This window comes from Erpetoichthys calabaricus, chromosome 11 (assembly GCF_900747795.2).
Source record: "Erpetoichthys calabaricus chromosome 11, fErpCal1.3, whole genome shotgun sequence".
Taxonomy (NCBI): Eukaryota; Metazoa; Chordata; class Cladistia; order Polypteriformes; family Polypteridae; genus Erpetoichthys; species Erpetoichthys calabaricus.
The window spans coordinates 103,951,126-103,975,980 of NC_041404.2; the positions used below are offsets into that span (position 1 = coordinate 103,951,126).

General features: G+C 38.5%; 2 protein-coding genes across 2 annotated transcripts in view; both read left to right on the forward strand.

Annotated features, from left to right (window-relative positions):
- The window catches only part of LOC127529574 (uncharacterized), an 813,564-nt gene that overhangs the window by 461,443 nt on the left and 327,266 nt on the right, over window positions 1-24,855 (forward strand). The window lies entirely within an intron of this gene.
- Window positions 1-24,855, forward strand: part of ppfia3 (PTPRF interacting protein alpha 3) — a 454,572-nt gene that overhangs the window by 324,071 nt on the left and 105,646 nt on the right. Inside the window, 9 exon segments of the mRNA XM_028813664.2 lie at window positions 250-343; window positions 935-1,016; window positions 1,204-1,404; window positions 1,516-1,578; window positions 5,237-5,263; window positions 6,888-7,063; window positions 8,377-8,474; window positions 10,218-10,393; window positions 10,524-10,592. Of these exon segments, the coding sequence (XP_028669497.2) occupies window positions 250-343; window positions 935-1,016; window positions 1,204-1,404; window positions 1,516-1,578; window positions 5,237-5,263; window positions 6,888-7,063; window positions 8,377-8,474; window positions 10,218-10,393; window positions 10,524-10,592 (986 nt within the window).

The following is a 24,855-nucleotide window of genomic DNA, read 5'->3' on the forward strand; positions in this document are numbered from 1 at the left end:
TTTATAAAGTATATCTACATAACCGATTTCATTTAATTTCTAACAGTATATTTTTACTCAAAATTCAACCATTTTGATCATTAGAGTCACAATTGAAACAGAGCTTAATATGCTAGATTTTTTAAAATAAAAGTATAGTCTTTGATCACGGTAGCAATCTGGAAATGGTAAAGGAGAATATGTTTGAAATCCTGCCACAGGGTGGCAGTAAAATCTAATTTTGCTTGTCATCTCACACCTTCTTTACAGCTTCTACGCCTTCCGATGAAATGTCCCCTGCTGACCCTCTTGGATTATCTAAACTGTCTGGACCAGGTGACAAAGACAGACGCAGCAAGAAAAAGTGAGTATGCATGAATTGGGGCTTTTGGGTAAATTTAATGTGGGGAAGTTTATGAAATGGGGAGGAAGGGGAGAGAAAGTGATGTCAGGTTAGGTAGAGCAAAAGACAGAGAGACAGTGAGAGATATGAAGAGGCAGTACACTGCCTTGTGTGGTATGTAGAGAGAGTAGCAGAAGACTTAGGTGCTTTCACAACAGATTTCTCAAATTTAAGCCTATAAAGAATATTTGATTTTTTTTTTAATTACATTTAATTTAGTTAACATCTTTGTGCAAAATACACTGCAATAGGGATTGAGAAGAAACTCTGTGAGATTATGTGTGTAAAAATATGCTAAAATACTAAAGGTCCCTGTGTTTTATATAAAAAAAGAATAAAATTAAAAAGTAGCAGTGCTGTGATAGCAGTTAAAAGAGTGTCAGCAGGTCAGGAATAAAAATTGATGAACAGTTAACCATTGAGTGTAAGGGATAGGAAAGAAGGACAAGCATTATTTGTCAGTGATTGTGTTACATTAATTTGTCCACATTTTTTCTCCTCCCTCTTTCCTGTGCTGTCCTGTCCTGTCTTATCCTACCCTGTCTTGCTCAGACATGAGCTGTTGGAGGAGGCCTGTCGGCAGGGCTTACCTTTTGCATCTTGGGATGGTCCCACTGTTGTGTCTTGGCTTGAGGTAGGGTTCTCTGCATGTGTCCTGTGAGTCTTTTCCTCTTATAATTCTCCTTAGTGATCCACTGTACCGCTCCTGCCCCTGATACCTCTGTGTGTACACCCAGCATTACATTCCATATTTAGTTGCTTGTGGCTCCTAATCTATTTTTTCCTTCTGTCTTTCTTTTAATGGCACTATGTTCCCACAGCTTTGGGTTGGCATGCCAGCATGGTATGTGGCAGCCTGTCGTGCCAACGTGAAGAGTGGGGCTATTATGGCTAACCTGTCTGACACGGAGATTCAGCGTGAAATTGGCATCAGTAACCCTCTTCATCGACTCAAGCTGAGACTTGCCATACAAGAGATGGTATCTCTGACCAGTCCCTCAGCGCCTGCCACTTCTCGCTCGGTAAGTCATAGTGTAAAGAAGGTGCTTACAAACTTACAGTGGTACATGCTGAAAACCAATTTTTGAGTTTAATTGAATACTTTCATTTCTAAATTTGCATCATGTAATCAGTCAACCAGCAACGTGTGGATGACACATGCAGAAATGGAGTCACTGACAACCACTACAAAACCGGTGAGCAAACAGAATAAGAAGCAAAACAAAGCATATTAGTATAGTATTTCCTAGAGGGATATTCTTTCTTTCTTTCTTTCTTTCTTTCTTTCTTTCTTTCTTTCTTTCAGTTTTTACAAATGATTTGAGAATAACTATCATTTAATCAGTGGTAAAGAATCATTCATAACATAAAAATGAACTTTGATGACTTTTCTTCTGTACCTAGCCAGGTTGAAAGTGCTGAACACAAATCTGTGACTGAACTTAGTATTAAGGTACAGATGTGCCTGTACCATATTCTGGAAACAGCAAGGGCTGTGATACACAAATAGGTGAAGCAGATGCTCAAAATAGGTGTGATTCGTGAGAGTAAAAGTGAATGGCACAGTCCAGTTGTGCTCATCCCAAAACTGGATGGCTCTGTTCAGTTTTGTATAGATTTTTTATGCCTGAATAGGATTTCCAAATTTGATGCATACCCAATGCCATGTATTGATGACCTACTGGACAGGCTTGGGCAAGCCTCATATATTTCCATCTTTCGGGGTAATGGCAGGAATCTAGCTGCCTGAAGACTGCATTTGCCATCCCGGACAGGTGATTCGGATTCTCCAGGCTCCTATTTGGTCTCCATGGCACACTGTTGACTTTTCAGTGGATGATGGATCAGATTCTACAACACCATTCTGCGTATACTGGAGCGTATCTCAATGACATACTCATTTTCAGAAATGATTGGCGGTTGCATCTCGACCACCTACAGGCAGTACTTGACAATTTGAGGCTAGCTAGGTTGACAGATAACCCTAAGAATTGTAAACTGGGAATATCGGAAAACCCTTATTTTTGGGCATTCTATGGGTAACAGTTTGATTAACACTAGAATTACCAAAGCCTACAAAAAAACTCATAAATCCAGCCCACCTAAAATCCCTTCGCACTTCTCAGTCAGCTTCTTTTGTCTTGTAAATGAGCTGATCAAGACAAGCAGCCTACTATTCTATCCCCCCAGCGCCACAGAACAGCCACAAAGTTCTCCTTGTTCCAGCCTTCATTATCTGGGAGTGAAGTGCTGGAGTTTTAGAATGGAAATACTAGATCGTTATTTGGAACACCTGCATTTATGTGTGTTCCGTTTCTACAATAATCTGTGTAAACACTTCATTAAAACAGAAACGTTTTTCATAATTTAGTAATAAACGACAAAATGTAGACATAAACTATATAATGTACAAAGCCTGAAGTGCAAAGATCAAATAAACACTTTCACAAAAGGTTCAAGGATGGTGCAACAGCTTCCATGGCGCAGCAGTAAGAATTGCTGACATGTAATCAAGAGTCCCCCAGTTCAATCCTGAATGCCTCATATATTTACCGTTTTGTGTAGTGAGCTGCTCTTATTGTTAATATTATACAATAAACACATACATTTGATTTGCATCTGTAACAGCCACGGTAAACATATAGTACTTGTAAAAGTTACCTTTTTTTTTTACTTTTATTCTCTCAGTCACAATCACGATACATAATACCGCCCCCCCCCAGGGATCTGACATTACTACTCTTTATCTGAAACTGGGAATAACTGTAGATGTGAGTGGTGTTTTGAGACAATCGAAATGGAAATTCTCTGATCTGGATGGATTAAAGCTGACACACAAACACTGGCGTATCTCACTGTCACTTGATTTTTTTTATTCAATTTTATTGAGTGTTCCTGCTTATAATGAATTAGTATGCGCCTTATGGTCCATGATGTCAAAGCTGCATTGACAAAAAATACAGAGACATAGGTATATATGATATTTGCAATTATTCATTTTATGGTCCATTAGGAAAACATTGTGGCACGGATGCAACATTATTCATATTATTCATATTCATTTGCATTCCTTCTTGTGCTTGTAATCAGTGACCACGTTTTTTTTTTCCCCGATCTTGCCCAGTCTGCACAGAACTCCATGACATGCAGAGGAAAGAATGTTCCTTTGCAAGGTGAGCCATGAACGCTTTTCTTTTTTAAGTGGACCCTGTACATGCATTGCACAGTATATGTGCATTGATCGCCACCAGGTCAAGCTTGTTATAACACAAGCAACCAGCCACCTGCGTGCCCCTGCTCGCAATGAATAAGCTCACGCCTTCTGGTGCATGCTGTCACTGCAGCACTGGGAAAAAAAAGAAAGAGACAAATATATGTGACATTTTGAAGAAATCATTGTATGACCTGAATAGTGCCAATCAGAAAACATCATCGTACTAGGTTTCTGAGCAGGAAGTTGCATCCCATGGAGCGTAATTACTCAACCATTGAGAAAGAATGTGTTGGCTATCAAGTGGGCACTGGAGGCGCCCTGCTGATACTTGTGGGGTAGGCATTTTACCCTGGTGACTGACCATGCACTGTTCCAATTGCTCTACAGGCAGAAGGATATGAATTCCTGGCTCACTATTTGATTTTGATGTTTGCCATCATCCCAGTATGGCACTCGTCAACACTGACTGACGTCCTTTTGCATCTGGCTGAGCCTGGCTTGGACTGTCGCTTCATTCACACCAATGTAAACAAAGCTGAGAGGGCGATGTGACATTTTTGAGACCCCAACAACCTCCCAACTGTGCTGTGTAACACAGGCACGGACTGGTTTGCACGCTTCCCGCATAATGTGTCTGTCTCCTGCTGATTGATGCGGGGAACATTTAAAACTCGCTACTCACCTGGCTGTGTGCTCACTTTCTGTCTATTCTCTTGTGCAGGAAGGCTATCTGTTTTTTTTTTTTGATCTGAGATCTGGGAACGAATGCGGGACAACGTCATTGCTCCTGCTTGCATGCGTGTTTGATTGACAGCACCAGTTTGCATAAATGCATTGAAATTATTCCTGCCATGACAACAATAAAGCTAATTTTTTTTCTTGGAACTTGGATTCATTTTCTTCTCTCTTATGCAAGTCTGTCACCCACACATCACCAATCAATAATAACTTTTAATTATAATACAGGAGGATGCAATTTACAGTTATTAAAAATGTGGCTACAAAAAAGCATACATGCTATGTTCTGTATCACCATTAAATGTTTTTGTATTAGTGGGATATATCATTTAATTCTTTTCCTTGTAATACAATGTATATTCACAATAGATTGAGCTTAACATTAAATCATAAAACACAGTCCTCCAGTCATCCATCATCAGAGGCACTACACCATCCAATAGGAATTTAAAAAACTACTTTTAGGCAATGCCTTTACCCAAAGTGACTTACAAATCAAGATCATGAGCTGTACTTCAAAAAAAATCTTTCTTTCTTTCTTTCTTTCTTTCTTTCTTTCTTTCTTTCTTTCTTTCTTTCTTTCTTTCTTTCTTTCTTTCTTTCTTTCTTTCTTTCTGTACATATGTTATTTGGCTAATGCATGCTTAACTGGTGCTGGATATTTTTCCTAACTGAAGCTTTAGAACTAATTGTTTCTCAATCACTGATTTTATGTTGTCTTAGTGTAGAGGCTTTGATGTTTTAAAGCAACTTGTTTATTTACTAATTTACAGCATTAACATCACCTTCTTACCTCTCCCCCCCCCATCTCCCCCCAACCCCTCTCTCTTTCCTCCTCCTTTGTAACATCTAACCAACTAATTGTATACTCCTGTTCCCTGAAACCCCTTCACAAATACAAGGAGATGAAAGAGATTAGCTGGGACCAGGTAAGACATTTAAAACAATTTAATATTCCAAAGCCTTAATTGTTCACTTAATAACTGAAAAATCTGGAATTAACTGAAAAAAAGTTTATTGTTCTCCAAGATTTAGTTGGGTTGAGAATGGTAACAAAAGGGGCAACCTCATGGCATCTCTCCACATCAGAATAATGCACGGAAATCATAGATATAAAAATTGGGCCTTTAGTTACCTATTAAATCATACATTGAAAGATCAACATAGAAAAAAATGCAAAAGAAAAAGTAATTAAAAAAATCTCCTCCTTCTTGACCCCTTTTAAATGGGCTTGTAAACCATTTTTTGTCATAAGGTGGCTCATCCATTTATCCAGTACTATGAATTACTCCCCTTTCTGATCTTCTCTCTATCTCTGTCTCTCCCTCACGATCTTAGCCAATTTTACTACCAACTTTGAGCTCTTCTTTTGACTCTAGACTCAATATTCATCTGTCATGAAGTGGCTTTAAATTCTCTTTCAAGTTTACTTGCAGTCAGGCCTCATAATTACTCCTGAGTTAAGTTCTGCTTCAACTTTGGCTGCAGAGAAACTAATCAGCAAATCTCTTTAGTGGCAACTAGTGTCTCTGCAACCCTAAGTCTGGTATAACCCTCAAAGACTCAAATATCCACTGCCATCCAGCACCTCATTTTCTTGAAGGGACTATGTGGTTCCACTCCTCTACATTGAAGACCAATTGCTGCACCTTTAGCAGTTTGGACATAAGATTACTACCCTCCTTACAGTACTCCTTGACCTCTTTCTTAATGGTTAAGTTGTCTCTAGTTTGTGTGGTTTGTTAGCTAGAAGATCATTGTGGCCTTTTGCCAACTCCCCATAACATTTGTTGAGTCATCTGTAGTTCTGGGGGAATCCTCCTGAACTTTTTTTCAGATACCGTTACCTCCACCTGTTGAACTGGTGCCCACACCATGCCTTTGCACAGAAACATGACAAGCTCCACTCCATTGGCCAATGTAATTCATTATGTTTAGTGAATGATTTCTGTGGCATTGGATGCCTTCTCCTGTCAAAATCTTGTCAGGGAAGCACACTTTTAATGCAAAAGATCATCAGCACACAGTTTAAAAATAAGTCACATGAACATCTGACTAGCATGTACAAATCATATAAAACACTTAAAAGAACTGAAAAATCTAACAAAATAAAATGGATCAATACATTGCAACAGAGCACATACCTATATATTATGTACTTGATCTTAATATTATACTTAATGAGATATATTTTAAAATTGCAATAAGGTTGTTGGTTTCTAGGATACAGAATACTGAGCAAAAGAAAGCAACATCAATTTAGTCCTGAAGTCTATGAGTGGCACTTGCTAACCTACAAATAGTAATAAACTTGCCCTCTTAATATCTGCTTTCTAAATACAGTAATTTAATGATTTGTGGATAATATACATTAGGAGCAATGCATGCTTTTCTGCCATGACCAACTGAGGGGAGTTATATATGAAAAAGAAGGTTAATGTTGTAACTGTGATCAGTCTGTTTTCACTTTTCTTCTTTAGTAATTCTGACTTTTATGTTTCTAAACTCTCTAAACATCCCTTAACCTTGGCCCCTGCTCTTTTCCTTTCTCAGATCCTAGCCTACGGTGACATGAACCATGAGTGGGTTGGAAATGACTGGTTGCCAAGTCTGGGCCTGCCCCAGTATCGTAGCTACTTCATGGAGTCTCTGGTGGATGCTCGAATGCTAGATCACTTGACCAAAAAGGAGCTGCGAGGCCAGCTGAAGATGGTGGATAGTTTTCATCGGTGAGAGCTGACTCCTTCAATTTGATTCTCACATGTTCTTTCAGACTCTGGGTTATTATTGCTTTTCAATAAACAACAATTTTATACATTTGTCTCTTTTAATTAAGTATTCTAATCAGTAAACAGATTTCAACATAAATAGTTCTGGTAAATACAACATTTTTCCATTTGTCTTAATTTTTTTTAATACACAATGCTGAATTGCGCTTCTGAACACATACCACTTCTCCTTAACTATCAGATTTTATTATTTTATTTTATTACACTCAATGCTATAAAAATGTCTGTTTGTCAACATTCAATTATTTTTGTTTTTACATAGTCCAAAGACTACATCTCAGAAAAAATAATTCAACATAGAATTCAAATTTAAACAATAATTAAAATCACTACCTAAAAGTCAGAAAGGATTGAAGAATTGGAAAACAAAATATTTAACTTCCTTTAAATTTAGAGGACATATACCTTTGGAAATTGAACATTCCTATGGAAAGTTAAACTCTGAAAACTAAGAACAGACAGATGTCATTATCCCCTGCTTGACAATTCTAATGGTGTACATTCGAAAATTAGTTAGTCAAGTGTAATAAATCTGAAATTAGCCACCTGCAATCTGGAGTGATAATGTGACAAATTTGTATTAATAACACTACTTCCTTTTGCTGGATATGTCCCATTGCATGGAGAGTTCACTTTCCTGAAGAAATGATTTGCAGAGAATAATATGACAAAATGGTTTGCTATATGCTAGCAAAGTGGAATATGTCAAGCAGATTGTGATGTATTCCACTGCTTGAATGAATAAAAATGCATTTTTCATAAAGCAAATTAATAAAAAAAGAATGTATCAGGCACTTGTGTCAGAGGATTGCCTTTTGAGCTCGTCTGAGGTATGTAATACCACACGGGAATGAAAGGAGGCAATGTCGCTAACTGTATCATCTCCCTTTTCCTCTATAGTTCTGAGAAGATGCCCAATGAGGAAAACTAATTCTGCCCCTTCCAGTCAAACCCCTATAAAGCCTGGGCTCCCCTCAGAGCAAAAGAGCAAGACTAACCCATCTTCGAAAGGCTATGTTTTGTTGTTTGTTTTATTTGTTCATGTCCCATGCCATTGTGTGCTTGTTTGGCTTCTGCGACCACTGCTGATTAAAAGGAACAATTCGGTTGGCACCCAATGTTTGTTATTTTTTTACTCAGTCATTCTCCTGCCTGACCACACTTGTGAAGACATATGTTACAATGAAAGCTAAAGAAGGTACCATGCTCAGTTTTAGTAAATCAGTATAATCATTTTTTTCTCCTTTTTCCAGAGTTAGTCTTCATTATGGAATCATGTGTTTAAAGAGACTGAATTATGACAGGAAAGAACTGGAGAGACGAAGAGAAGAAAGTCAACATCAAACCAAAGGTTCTCATTTTTTTTAATTTGCTGTGTTTTGATTGTATAAATTGAGTGGTAGCTCTATAATGACTCATGCTGTTAATGTTGCTACACAAGGACTGATTGACAGCACATTCATTCTGTCCCCATAGTTTTCACTAAATATTTTTAGATGTCCATTAATAATACAGGGAATAGCTATTTAACAGTGGCAACATTTTGACTTTGAGATCTATCACGCTTATCACAATCTTGATTTTGTTAGAACTCTCTTTTGAAATCATAGAGACTTCCTGTTAAATGCATATGATTTTTTTTCTCCTTATTATAAGAGGTGACCCCAAATCTTTCCTTTCTGGAAAAGTGGTTCAAATCAGTAGAAAATAGTTTTTTCATCTGAAACATTTTTAATAATTTGCCAGCATTTCCATTAAGTCATCTTTTGCTTTCAGCTTTTGGTGTCAGTGACACTCTATCTTTATTTTTCTGAAAAAGTTTCAAATGTGATTTACATAAACATTTATAAGCAGTGGAAGAAATGTTCAAATTACCTGTAAAAAGATCACAGACATACACTTTACGGTTCTCCACCTGTCTACTGCACTTCTCACTCTATTAAATAATGCATTATACGATTTTGGTTTTGTTATTTACAAATTTAGACTATATGATGAAAATGACACACTGGTGAGGCCTCATCTGGAGTACTGTGTACCGTTTTGGTCTCCAGGCTGTGAAAAGGACATAGCAGCACTAGAAAAAGTCCAAAGAAGTGTGACTAGGCTGATTTCAGGGCCACAGGGTATGAAGTATGAAGAAAGATTGAAAGAGCTGAGCCTTTTCAGTTTAAGCAAAAGAAGATTAAAAGGAGACATGACTGAAGTGTTTAAAATGATGAAGGGAATTAGTACAGTGGATCAAGACTGTTATTTTAAAATGAGTTCATCAAGAACATGGAGACACAGTTGCAAACATATTAAGGGTAAATTTTCTACAAACATTAGGAGGTTTTCTTTACACAGAGAACCATAGACACTGAATAAGCTACCAAGTAGTGTGGTACACAATAGGACTTTAGGGACTTTCAAAACTAAATTTGATATTTTTTAGAAGAATTAAGTGGATAGGACTTGTGAACTTTGTTGGGCTGAATGGCCTGTTCTCATCTAGATTGTTTGATTGTTTTAATGAGAGCAATCAAAATACAGAGGAAATTGTCTGTTTTGACCAAATGTTTTATTAAAACTCTACAAGGTTGTATTAGTTATTGAATACTCTAAAAGGGAAAGCAAAGAGGACAAGACATGCAATAATATGCAACAAATATGTTTTCATACTACACCTTTGTTTTTCTAGTTGAAGTGTACTGATAAAAAATTTATTTCTTTGATAACTTTATGTAATCGGACTCAATATGCAAGTCATTGAAACAGACTAGTTGTCCACAACCTGCTGTCAGAAGACTTACCTGCTTGCCAAACTCAGACATTGTGAAAGAAACGGTCACTAAAAACAGTGAGAGTCTCAGATGCATCATGTATTGTAACTCATAGCAGTCTGCTGCGCAATCAGAAAATTTCATGTACAGGATTTTGAGCTACTCTAATGATTGCAAACCATTCCTGTGTTATTACACCATTTATAGATTCTCAGTCATGGAGAGGTTTTGCTGTGGTATTGTCAACTCAGACTCCGTTCTTTACTTACTAGTAAAGGTGACTGCTGGTTTCTGGTCTGTTTTTTTTTCTCTCTCTCTTTCTATCTCTCCAGATGTAATGGTATGGTCAAACGAAAGGGTGATGTGTTGGGTTCAGGAGATTGGACTGAAGGAATATGCAGATAATTTGCAGGAAAGTGGTGTCCATGGAGCTCTTCTTTCATTGGATGAGACTTTTGACTTCAATGACCTAGCCTTGTTATTACAGATCCCCACTCAGAATACGCAGGTAATCGTTTGTTAATTCATTAATTGTAACTTTTTGTTAGATTGCTTACTATTATATGCTGTTATTTGCTTGTCTATCTAAGGTCTCCAGCACTGTATAATGAACATTTGCTTTCCTTTTCCAATCTTAGGCACGTCAGTTACTTGAAAAGGAATACAACACTCTGATATCTGCAGGGACTGAACGTCGGCCAGATGAGGTAGGAAAAGTAGTACAGTAATCCCTCCTCCATCGCGGGGGTTGCGTTCCAGAGCCACCCGCGAAATAAGAAAATCCGCGAAGTAGAAACCATATGTTTATATGGTTATTTTTATATTGTCATGCTTGGGTCACAGATTTGCGCAGAAACACAGGAGGTTGTAGAGAGACAGGAACGTTATTCAAACACTGCAAACAAACATTTGTCTCTTTTTCAAAAGTTTAAACTGTGCTCCATGACAAGACAGAGATGACAGTTCTGTCTCACAATTAAAAGAATGCAAACATATCTTCCTCTTCAAAGGAAACAGAGGGGAATGCAAACAAATCAATAGGGCTGTTTGGCTTAAGTATGCGAAGCACCGCCGGTACAAAGCTGTTGAAGGCGGCAGCTCACACCCCCTCTGTCAGGAGCAGGGAGAGAGAGAGAGAGAGACAGAGAAAAACAAAGTCAAAAATCAATACGTGCCCTTTGAGCTTTTAAGTATGCGAAGCACCGTGCAGCATGTCGCTTCACAAAGCAGCGCACACATCTAGGTGTGCGAACAGCCCCCCTGCTCACACCCCCTACGTCAGGATCAGAGAAAGTCAGCGCAAGAGAGAGAGAGAGAAAGTACGTTGGGTAGCTTCTCAGCCATCTGCCAATAGCGTCCCTTGTATGAAATCAACTGGGCAAACCAACTGAGGAAGCATGTACCAGAAATTAAAAGACCCATTGTCCTCAGAAATCCGCGAACCAGCAAAAAATCTGCGATATATATTTAAATATGCTTACATATAAAATCCACGATAGAGTGAAGCCACGAAAGGCGAAGCGCGATATAGCGAGGGATCACTGTATTATTGAATTGCAGTGGTAAACTTGATTTGCTGAAGCTAAAATCACAAACACAATGTAAATTATATTTATTTAAAATACATCGTAGTATTGCTATACCCCATACTGAATTATAAACTTTGTTTGCTCAGTTTTAAGAAATAATTTGCACCTAAAGTCTGTCCGCCCATGATACCTGACTACAGCTTTTTGTAAAGATTTTTCCCTCCTTGGTGTCCTACAGTTTTCTATGTCATCATAAAGTTGTAAACATATGGACTCCTCCCTGAGAAAGATTCTCTTTGAGACACTTGTGGTCATCATTAAGTGTAATGTCATATGTGATGCTATTCTGTCTCATTCATAATGAAAATTACCTCCTCAAGGATTTTCACTGTGCTTCCAAAGGCTATAACAGTGCAGGGTGGTATAAACTGTGATAATGGTAATATCATTTTACTAAAAGAAGAACACAAAGTGAGAAAATTCTAATTTTTCAGTCACATCAAATTACTCCATAAACTTAATAAATAGCCTCACACAGCTCAAGAAACACTGAAGAATCTACTTAGGTGTCCTGGTTTTAATGGCAATATCACTCACTGATTTTTCTACTGACCATACAAGCAGAGCATGGTGTGTCTTTGGTGATTTTTTAATCTTTAATTTATCCAGTTACTAATTCATCATGTAGATTCCTACTCTCCCCGCCTCTATCTCCTTCTGGGATAGATTTGTAGGGTCAAGTAGTTAACCCTGGTCTCCTAGGGTAAACACTGCAATGTACAAACTGTAAACCTTTATTCACCTCTTCACTGAGGCCTATCATCCTGTCCCATGGTTTCTTTTATCACTGCTATACTGTTGATACACAGCAGTACCTGTTGTTCCAGAGGACCACATGGTATCAGCAGGATGCATGTCTCACTGATACTGTTACCTGGATGAAAAAACATCATCTCCAGCTCATCCTGAAAAAGACAGACCTTCCCAACTCATCTGTCTATTCAGCACCTAATTTCTGTTCAGCTCAGCTTATTACCACTAACACCTGCCAAGTCTAGGGTGGTGATCAATGGCCAGAAGATTCACTCTATACAAACATCCACAAGATCAGGGTGTACCTGCCAGAGTATGCAACACAACTCCAGGTCTAGGCTTTGGTCTTGTCATGTCTGAACTACTGCAGCTCTCTGATGACAGGAGTACTGGTAACTGCCATCAAGCTTTTGCAGTTGATATAAAATGCAGTGTCATGTCAGGTGTTCATCTGGCCAAGGCAGGCACATTTCACTCCCTTTTCAAAGCACTATATTGACTTACTGAAACGGTACATATTAAGTTTAAATCCTTGATTCTTGCCTAAAGAGTAGCTAATGGGTTAACAACTATATATGGAAACACTTCTTAGGTTCCATGCTCCATCTCAACCACTCAGGTCTGCTAACAAATAGTGTATGGTGTTGCATTTTCTGTATGTCATCAAATCTCCATCCAGACTTACTTCATATGTAGTTCTTAGCTGGAGCGTCCACTTCCACTCAAAATTCTGACTCCTTCAATGTGCTTAAGAAGTATACAAAGGCTCTCCTGTTTGGTTAAATTTTGACTAAATGATTAGGGTTTTGTAACCAAGGAATTTTAGCTAACTTGTAGTTTGTTCTGAGCTCTTAATGTGTGATGATCAATTTTGTAACCTTGTCCTGAAACGCTTGTTCTCAAAGAGTCCCCAAGACTGGTGTTTACCTGATTATGTTGACCTCTTAATGTAAGTCACTTAGATTAAAGCTTCTGCTAAACAAATAATAATATATGTACATGTAAACTGCAGTCTGTCAATATTAAAGCAAAAATTTGCAAAGCTTCAGCAAAGAATACCCTTTGAAATACAGCACTTGCATTAACTAACCAGCAAACATTGTTAAAAATCAGTTGGAATATGTCTATTAGCTAACTAAATATTAAAATTATTTTGATATTGGAATAGTGGATGGAAAAGTATGTTGTGTTAAATGGCAAAAGAGTGGACTTATTCCAATTAATGTATAACCTATGAGAGTTTCAAAGGATTTAAATAAGTCTAAAACATGAGGTAGGCCTTGAGGCGCATTGTCCAAAAATAGTAAAATGTCATCTGCATAAAGTGCAGTTTTTTGGGGCCCCCCAACAGTATTAATTCAATCATTGGTACAAAGAGTTATGGCAATGGGCTCTAACATAAAATTAAAAAGTACAAGAGGCAATAAGAGGCCCTGCCTGGCACCTTTAAAGATAGAAAAGAGACAGGGTGTGTTAGTATTAGAGATAATAATTGCTGTAGTTGAGGGATATAATGATTGAACCAAATTTATCGAGCTGGCATAAACACCTATGCTTTTCAACACATGCCATAATAAATCCTACTACATGCTTCTCAGTGTCTACAGTAAGGAGGGTAATTTGACGAGACAGAGATGGGGATGCATCTTAGATGTGTAGTAGCTGCCTAATGTGATCTGCACCACGATGGATTTGAAAAAACCTTGCCTGATCTAAATTAATCAATTTGTGAATAACTCACTGTGACCATCTTGCAAGTAACTGTAAGTAATTTGGCGTTTAAATTAATTAAACAACCGGGGTGATAGTATAAAATAATCAATTAGGTCTTTACCTTGTTTTAATAATAAGGTGATTAAAACAGAGTTACTTGTAGGTTGTAGTTTAGTACTCAAGGCCGAGTAATTTAATATCTTCTGATTAAGTAGCAACAGTTTATCCCAGAATCTTAAAAGTAAGTTTAGGTGGAAGCCAATCTGGCCACGGCAAACGCCTCTCATTCTTAGGTTTTAGTGTATCCCTCAATGAATCATTCATAACTGGAGCATCAAGGCTGACAATATTTTCAGCAGATAATCAGGGAAACTGTAGATCTTTAAAGGAAAAGTCATTGTTCTATGAGGAACATTCAAGATCAGCCTGAAATAAGATGGAAAAAATTCCCAAAATCGATTGTTTATTTGCAAAGGATTGTTAAAAGTAATTCCACATTTATTTATTACAGCTAGAATAGAGGAAAATGCTTTGCATTGGCATAGTCTTTGGTCATTAATTTACTGGGCTTAGCAGTTGAAGAACAATACTTAGCACGTATTCTATGCAATTTAAATTCCACTTTGTGTAGAAGAAAGGCATTTAATTTAGATATAATGGGAGTAATCTGAAGCTCCTAATTGAGATCTACTGTAAGAGGTTATTGCTCCCCCAAGCACAGAGTACATGCCTCCATGACGTTTATCTGTTATGTCTGTGACTATGCTAAATGAGTGGAGTACACAATCGAGATATTATGAATCACACCTTTAAGTGCCAACTAGATATAATCACTAGAAATCTACTAGCACAAATGACAGTTTTTCACAGAAATCTATATTTTTAAAAGCATTGTATTAAAATGCCATTGGGGCACTTGTGAGGCAAATTGTGATAAATATAATCCAAACAAGACAGATCTGTGATCTGATAAGGTAGTGAGCTCAAGACTGGAGTTCGACAATGAACTGAATAAAGGCTGAGAAATAAAAATGTAGTCAATTCCTGAATATGAACGCAAGTGCAGGGAGGAAAAAGTAAATTATTTAGAGGATGTGTTAAACAAGCATAATATGTCTGAGAGCGACAAGCCAGTTGCAGATTTGCATAGAGCAAAACTGGAGTCATAATGGCATTTGTGCCCATACACTCAACGAGGGTGAAATCTTTTGGAATAGTTGATTAGTGATGTATATATATATATAGAATGATGTTTGAAATTGTGTTGGACACTATATCAAATAATCAGCTATTTTTTCTTTTTCATGAATTCAACATAGTCATTGTAGAATCTTCCTTCAATATCCGACCCTGAATTTAGTATTTTAATGTACAGGTTGCGGTAAAATAAAATTAGTACCCCATGTTTTAAAGAATATGCAGCAACATCATATTGTTTGTTACAGAGTCATCTGACATCTTTACTTAAAAGCTTGGTTTCCTAGAAGAAGGTTTATGTCAGCCCATTTACACCAAAGGTAATTAAGAACTGCGGTCATTTAAGTTCCTGACCCTACCTTGCGCACATTCCAAAAATGTATCATAGAATTATTCAAAAGTAATTTAATGTAGAGGAAGAATGAGAGACAGAAACAAAAGAAATTTCAAATAGAGTGCACTGGGTCTACCAGTCTCTGTCTTGACCTCAACTCCCTGCCTCTAGCTGGGCTTGCGAGAAAGTAACAAAAGGCTATCCCACCCCCATTCTAATAAAGCAGCAAACCCTGTACTAAACCCACCATCCTCCCCACCTGACACAAATTTTGAAAAAATGTTAGAATTAAGGGGTTATTAATAGAGAGAGGGAGGCAAAAATGGACAGCACAGAATAACTACTAAAAAACAGACTTTCCATCTGCAACCATTTAAAGTCTGAGATGTACAGCTTGAACAGAAATTGTAGTGCTCTGGTGCTGCTCACATCCATATTAGAGACACAGTCCTTAAGTCTTACAAATTCTGATCTGCCAGACAGATAGTCCATTATATGTTTCACCATAGAGCAGTGTGTCAAAAATTCAGAGAATACCTAACTTGACCCTGCTGGCATGTTGCCCCTGCTAAACAAAAGAGAAACAATTCTTTACATATTAATTTATTTTTAAAAAAATGCAGCCCAATCATGTGTGGTGGTATGTATTATAAAAGTGAAAGAAAAATCAGTGACTTACAATAGAGAATATTAAATGTGCACTGATAATTGGGCTTAAAATAGTGCACTAAAATTGACCCTACTTTTAATAGTGATTTTAAATTGAACTGAAAAAATATGGAACACTTTACATTTGATTTGATATCAATTAATGGCTTTTTTGTTGCTGAGTTTGAAATCTGAAATTGAAGATCGTTGCCTTCATACCCAAGCAAGCAGCACTAACTTCATCTGTCAGTCAGTTTCTTTTATCTGTTTTAATGTTGTTTAACTCTGAGAATAAGTATAACGCAGAGAATAAGTCAGTTTTAGGAGGAATTAAGATTGACAGTTGAAAGAAATATAAAACAGCACACACTTAGAAATGCAGACTACTTATCCTTTGCAAAAGTGTAACCACAGAGAGAAAACAATGTCAGCACTGCCCTTTGCAGACTCTATGAAGACAGTATACTGAAATAAGTCTTTAAGGTTAATAAATTCCTTAACTCTGTAGCAGTATTGTTTAGGGAAGCTCTGAACCACACAATGAAAAAAAAAATATGGGGTAACCCTTATTTCGTAGTACATACGTAACATTTTCACATACATACGTACGAGATAAGGGTTATCTCATAACTTTTTTCATTGTGTAGGTCTGAGCTTCTGTATTTGTTGAATTGGCTCCTGGCACAAAATAATTCAATGCACTTCACACGAGCAATGAACTTAAAAGCAGATTTCAAACAAATGGCTGTAGTACGCTAATTTTGGAGACTGCAGTTGTATATCACTTGTGACATGAAAATGAGCTTCTGGTGCACCAGTTAGAAGTCAACTGAACTGTGAGGCTGCCGTGATGACAAATGATCTACTAATAAGCTCTGGGTGGTGCAGCTCATATATTTTTGTTCTGTTTCTTTGGTAACTGAGGTCTTGGTGAACACTGGCATGTCACCCAAAACGTCATGGTGCGTTACCTTTAACATAGGTCATAGGCTCACCTTCAATGCCATAGAGGCTCATTTAATTGCATATTCCTGAGCTTACTCCTTAACAGGGATGGCTGTTTGATGTTGAAGACACTGAAGAAATCAAAAAAGCATGATTCTCACAGTGTTGACAGCTTATTCCAACTTAGAATAAGCGTTGTAGAGCAGACAGATAATCAAATCTTCCACTCTTAATCCTTTTTAATGTCGTTATTGTAAACTTTGGTTTACAAACTCCTTGGCATACAAACTGTCAAGGTCAGACTGACCAATATTCTTAGTAAACTCGGAATGGGTATCCATCAGTTTATTTTTAGTTTGTCATTTTGTGTGACCTGCTCAGTCAGACATATTTAATAGAATTGGCCACAATCTGACTTATTTATTATCCTCCATGATTCTGAACATTCAAAAACTTCAACACCTGTTCTCATATTGTTTCTATGGTTTAATAAATGGTGGTTCAAATTACCCAAAATTCCCCAGAGTATTTCACATATGCCCAGATACAGAAGTACAGTGATCTCTCGCTATATCACGCTTCGACTTTCGCAGCTTCACTCTATCGCGATTTTTTCTCATACACGCTTACGTTACTATGCATGCGCTTTCTGAGAACTTTTATCTAAGCCCCACGATGGCTCCTAAACATGCTGCTTTTTTCTAAGCCTTCTGACAATGAAACTAAGCGCCGGAGGAAGATGCTTACCATCCAGGAGAAGGTGAAACTCTTGGATATGATCAAAGATGGCAATACCCTACAAAAGCCTCCTCACGCATATGAAAAGACAGCGCCAGCAACTGCCTATCAAGATGTTCTTCAGCCGCGCACCCAGACACCCACTGCCTACTCCTAGTACTCCTTCAGCGGAAGAAGACAACGACGCACCTGCTGAAGATACTGCACCACTTTGTCACGCTTGGGTCACAGATTTGCACAGAGACACAGGAGGTTGTAGAAAAAAAAGAACTTTATTCAAAGAACTGCAAACAAACATTTGTCTCTTTTCAAAAGTTTAAACATGCGCCATGACAAGTCAGAGATGACAGTTCCGCCAGGAGCAGAGAATGTCTGAGAGAGAGAGAAACAAAACAACCAATTCCAAAGCTGAGAGGTGCTGCACAATACTTTTAAGTAAGCGGAGTACCGCGTGAGAGGTTTATCGTGCGTTATAGCACAAGTAAGAAGGGTAAGGAGCAATGTGAAGGTAGACTGTCAGCTGTTTCAGGGGTTTTCCCAGGGGCATCTGTGTCCTCTGAGGGTGCGATCAGCGCTCCAGCTTACAACCTGAAGACTCTCCTACTGAGCTCATGCCTTCATAGGTTAGTGGTTGTGTGTAAGAACTGTGTGTGTGTGTGATTAAATGTACAGTACAATAATAATAATATGATATTTGTAACGTCTAATATGTCTTATTTTCTCTTATTTTGTCTAATATATTGGGTAATACGAATGTAATGGTGACTAAAGGGTGTTATTTCATGTCTAGAGGGCTCTAATAATGTTAAAAAACGTATTTAGAAGGTCATAAACAGGTTTTCTATACTCTAACTGTGAAAATATTCGATTCATAAATAAAGAATCCTACTTCGCGAAAATTCATTTATCGCGGTAGAGTCTGGAACAGATTAACCGTGATAAACGAGGGTTCACTGTATATCAGTGCCACTCCCATTATAAAGCTACAAAGAGTAGCTATGGAGTTCACTCCCAAAAAGCCAGTCATTGCTAAGACAATATACATGAATAACATTATAGTGCAGAGCATTGCAGGTGTACAAGCAGAGCAGAAGATATTTGTGCTGTCTTCTTAATTTCCATCTCCAGCTGCTTTTGGTTTTGCCGGCAAAACTCCTCACTGCCCATTTTCTTGACAGAACAGAGCTGTTGGACAGCTAAGTTTTTCAAATCCAGGTTCTTTGCTTAAAAATCAGAAGTTATAATGCAAAACTTGTCATCACCACAAATCTGCTCCATGCTTTTCCCATACAAGTCCTCTACTCCAAAAATGCCAGCAAGATTATCTTCTGCTGTTGTCTGAAGCATAGATTTGGGTTGAGGTAAATTTTCACCTTGATAAATCTTTACGTATATATGCTTTGAAGTATTATGCAAGATCCCTAGAAATCACTTTAGATGCACCAATTTCTTTTTACACCAACTTTTAAGGAGCCAGAATTAGTGGTGCCAGCTCCTCTAATTCTATTTTAAACTTATTATTATTTATATCTGTTGATCTTCAATCAAAGATTAGATTTTTTGCAACATTATGTGGCGGCAAGTAGTATTTGATATCGGAGAAGGAATTAATGTGTTTTCTCACACTCTAGAGCTTTTCATTCTGCTTCTGTTTGACCTGTAACATTGTCTCTAAAAAGCTTATTCCTCCTTTCACACCATCCAGATGTTCATACAGGAATCTCCTTTCTCAATAAATGTAAGAGTCTGAAAAGGTTGGTAATAGATTTTCTCCATTGGTACCCTAACCATGTTCTCTGAACAGCTGCAGATAAACTTGAATGTTATGAAACAAGTTATAGACTTGCACTGAACTGATCAATGTTCTTAAAGCAAATACTGTGGCACAGTCGTTCGTAATGGGCTGACTGTCAATGGCTCCCTGAAGGTTTCTTAAAAGCATAGCAGCCTTGCTGCCATCAAGCTTTTCATCAACAAATATCTAATTCCACACCTGAATGCCAATTGTCACTCACTCACATCCAAACCAACCTTCCACTAAGTCAAAGATTCCTCTCCCGATTACACATGCAATGCAATACGAAATCCAGTAGGAAAAACTTCCCTATGAGGAAAGAGCGAGCCACTGACACCACAATAACACTGAGATCCTGGACATGTTCCTGCATAAAAATCCCCTCTAGTGCCTCCTCTGCCACCTCAAAACTGTGATCATTCTCAAGTGCATGGAAACTCTGAACAGACCTGGGGCCTCATGTATAAACGGTGCATACGCACAGAAATGTTGTGTACGAACGTTTCCACGCTCAAATCGCGATGTATAAAACCTAAACTTGGCGTAAAGCCACACACATTTCCACGGTAACTCATACCTTGGCGTACGCAATTTCTCCGCTCGGTTTTGCAGACTGGCGGCACCCAGCGTCAAAGCAGTGCTACTGTTCCTGTGTGATCACCCTTTCTTTCTTAGCTCCACATTCCTGACGCGGCTTTACACTGAAACTAACTGCATATTGTTTATTAGTGTAATGCATCTGATTGTAATTAACCTGCAGCAATATAATGGTCCAGGAAATAGCCATAGTATTCCAAATACCATAACTGCTTTAGCGTTGTAACTCTCACTGCATCTTCTTCTTCTTTCAGCTGCTCCCGTTAGGTGTTGCCACAACAGATCATCTTTTTCCATATTACTCCCACTGCACCACTCGAAGTATTTATATCACTGTATCTGAGTGGGGAATCACAGCAGCAGCTGATCGGAAAGAGAATTATTGGTACACAGCATGAAGCAGACGCTGCCTGAGCCAAGGCAAAACGCTTCAGAGACTTCCCTGTATGGACTTCGCGGTTTAGAAAAAGTTTCATCCCAAGAACTATAAACGCACTCAATCAGTCCATCAAGTGCTCCTTGTAGAACTGTTTGTACTTATAAGTACAATTACCTCAATGTAAACTTGCACTACAGTTATAATATTGCACAACCTGCGCCACTTTATGAAGCGCGTATTTACATATGACGATATCATTTTTAAGATGAAATGCAGCAAAATATGTTGATTATATTATACAGATAAAACTTTAACTTCATTTAAATAATCTTTATTGTTAATAATTAAACATGTGAGGACACAGTGCTGCAGCGCTAGCTAGTTCAGGGATTGTTCCTGCATTGTGTTGTATTCTTGCTAGTGCTGACGTGACACTGGAAGGATAGACGGATATAATAATTAAACATGTACTACGAAGATATTTCAATGTTCCTTAAAAAGTTTTGAAGAATCTGCATTTTAAGCTTACAGATGGCTTCACATCTATATAGCTGATTGTGTGGCGATTGGGTTTTTGGAGAAAGAAAAGTAAGGACAGGAATTGGAGGTTAGTACGTTTGAAAGAGACAGTACTTCTGTAATAAATTATTTCATCGAAGGTCGCGCATGGCGCCGCAAGCCTCTTGTGTGAGATATGAACAATCACTGCGCCAACGTGTTCCCATGTTTAACCCCTTAACCGCCCTCTGCCGGATATATCCGGCACCGTTGTTTTATTGCTAACGCCATACTGCCGGAATTATCCGGCACATTTGCCTGTGGTTATATGAATGCCTGGCAAGTAGTATAACTGACGGTTTGGCGTGGGTATTATTACTACGTTGTATTTCGACAAGTCTGTGGTTGTTTTGGCCGGTCATGTGACGCGATTCGCATGTAACAGCTGTGAATATGGCGAAACGTAAACTGACTTCAAGTGAGGCTTTGCAGGCGATTTTGGACAGTTCTGATCATGATTGTAGCAGTTCTGAAGAAGATTTTAGGGACAGTGATGAGCAGCAACGTGCGCTGCATGATACTGTGAATGAAGACGCATCGGATGACGGCGCTGAGTGGGTGTATCCCCAGCATCTCAGCTGGGCTGCTGCCCGTGGTGAACTACCTTTTCTGCATTCGTTTGAGGGAACGTGTGGCTTTATTGTTGATGTAAACAATTACACTGCTGAGCAGTTTTATGAGCTGTTTGTGTCACCTGATTTGATCAGACATTTTGTTCATCGGACAAATCTGTATGCAGCACAGTTTATTGAGAAAAATCCCAATTTACCTCCACATTCCCGTGTTCGTGCTTGGTTTGACACTGATGAAAACGAAATGAAAAAATTCATTGGGATTTTGATGTTGATGGGAATAATCAGAAAACCAGATATTGAGATGTACTGGTCTACAGATCCTATGTATGCAACACCTATTTTTGCAGCTGTCATGACACGTAACAGATTCTCTTTGCTGCTAAAATTCTTTCATTTGAATGACAACAGAAACGAGCCAGATAAGAAAGATCCAAACCGCGACCACTTGTTCAAGCTACGTCCTTTGATTGATCATTTATTTGAAGCATTTCAGTTGCCCTACATGCCAGGACCGTCAGTTGCAGTTGATGAAAGTTTATTGTCGTGGAAGGGCCGCTTACAGTTTCGACAGTATCTACCATTGAAAAGGGCACGGTTTGGTATCAAGATGTTTTGCTTAGCTGAGAATTCAGGTTACATTTATAGATTTCGTGTATACACTGGCAACTTGCACAACATTTAGTGGTCAATACTGCTTGAATAAATGTAAAAAATGTAAAAAAAATGTAAAAAAACGAAAATTGTTCAGATTTCGCCTGGCGTAGGGAATATTTAGGGAGTTGGCGGTTAAAGGGTTAATAACATGCTTTCATTCCTATCATCATGAAAATGATATCACGTATACATCTCAGTATTTTAATTATTCAGAGAGCTATAATATCACGAATGTAATGGATTCTGTGTCCTGTCGGAGAAAGAGAAAGAACGGAAGCACGTAGTGATTCACACACATAGAGCACATAGAAGATCAAATACAGAACAAAGCATTTAACATGCTACTTGAGAAACTAGTAAAATAAACGATTTTAAGATGAAGTTTATGATGTTATACTTTAATGGCAAAATAAACTACGTGATTAAAGTGGAAATTTCGAGATTAAAGTTGACATTTCGTGCTTTTTTCCCACTGTGTGCCTATTTTTTTTTGTCTGTACCCTAATAAGCTTTCATATGACACTCAGACGGTGGGCTACGACTTGCCTTTTCACGGCGACTTTGATATGTGATTTCTTTTTTATTTCAGACACTGTGCAACTTTGTGAACTTGAACTTTCGAGTTTCTTCGACACTCTGTCACTCGATCAACTTTCTTTTGTTGATTATACCACTGTTTAAACCAACAAATAGTATGTTTTTCCTTTGCCTCCACTTGGTATTCGCTGAAATTCTTATATTTTCCCCTGTGCTTTTCCCATTGTCTTTTCACAGAAGGCTATTTATATTGATTTGCATATTCAAAGAGGCGTAATTCTGGGAGGAGTTGGGGCGGGATAGAAGGCGCGTGCGTTACTTTTCACGCTGATCGGGATTTATGTAGTGGAAGAACGTGAAAGTTTGCATGCGCACAGATTCCCACATCTGGATTTTTCTGTGCGTACGCACAATCCCGCTTTTGTGCTTACGCCATGTTATAGTGTGAGTTCTACGCACGGCGTTATACATGAGGCCCCTGGTCCTTTCACTCTAAAAAGGTATTTAAAAATATTTGTGTTCTGCAGGGTGAAACAATTGATTTGAAAAAAACAGATCACAGAAGTTCAGACAACATTACATCAGGTGGTGGCAGATTTGTCTAATCTGAATGCATTTCTTCATCAAAGAGCCACTCAAAATTGCAGAGGATTCTTAAATTAATGCAAAATGGCTCCCAATTTACAGCTGAATACATATCTTACTGATAAGACCTCACACATTTTATGTCCTTGTTAGATAATACGCCCCTAAGATGGGCGTCTGCTATGTTTGATGTAAACCATCTATTTTGAGGGGGTATTTTGAACTATATTTGATATATCTGTGAGATAAGAAGTTTCACTGAATCAAATATTAGAATTTAAGCAGGACAACCATCCATCCATCCATTTTCCAACCCACTGAATCTGAACACAGGGTCACAGGGGTCTGCTGGAGCCAATCCCAGCCAACAAGGCAGGAACCAATCCCGGGCAGGGTGCCAACCCACTGCAGGACACACACAAACACACCCACATACCAAGCACACACTAGGGCAAATTTAGAATCGCCAATCCACCTAACCAGCATGTCTTTGGACTGTGGGAGGAAACCCACGCAGACACGGGGAGAACATGCAAACTCCACGTAGGGAGGACCTGGGAAGCGAACCCAGGTCCCCAGGTCTCCCAACTGCGAGGCAGCAGCGCTACCCACTGCGCCACCGTGCCGCCCACTAAACAGGACAATAAATTAGTAAATGAATACATAGTAACCTTCTGTATAAAAGCTGTTGAGACTGGATGGCCAGAATCCATTTTGCTCTCACTATTTATAAAGAGATTAGTGCTAGAAATTAAAGATGGAACCATGAGTCATAAAGTTAGTTATACCTTGGAAGAATTAATTAATTTAGTGCAATTTATAGCAGTGAGTCTAGGTGAGCATAAGTTAGAGAGACAATCTGAACATAGAGCATTATCATGGTCTATATCTCATTAAAAAAAAAAACTGTGGTAGAAAGAATCAGAAACGTGTGGTAAAGTGAGGTCCGTGGATCTTTTGCATTTTAAAATAAATAAGTGCAGCACTTGCGGAGGTAGTCTGGCTCGAGCGGTTCCCGAGCACAATGCGGCATGGGCATTTCTGCACTTAAGTGCACAGTTGAGGAATCGTCCGTGTCCGTAATTGATGCCGGGAGCAACTGCGACACCTGTGCCATGTCCCCACATATAAAAAGAGAAGTGCGAGTGCAGGGTGGGGGATGGAACGAAAAGGAACAGAGGTTAAAAGTTGGCTAAAGATCAGTTTCGGGTAGGACGATCCGGCCACCTAGAGAGGAAAGGCAGCATGAACAGGGGTCCCACAAAGGAGCATAGGATGTGGTGCTCTAGGGGCTGTTTTGCCCCACAGATCAATGATGTGGACTGGGGCGAGCATGGTGAATGACCGCCCTAGGGATTAGTGGTACGACTGCG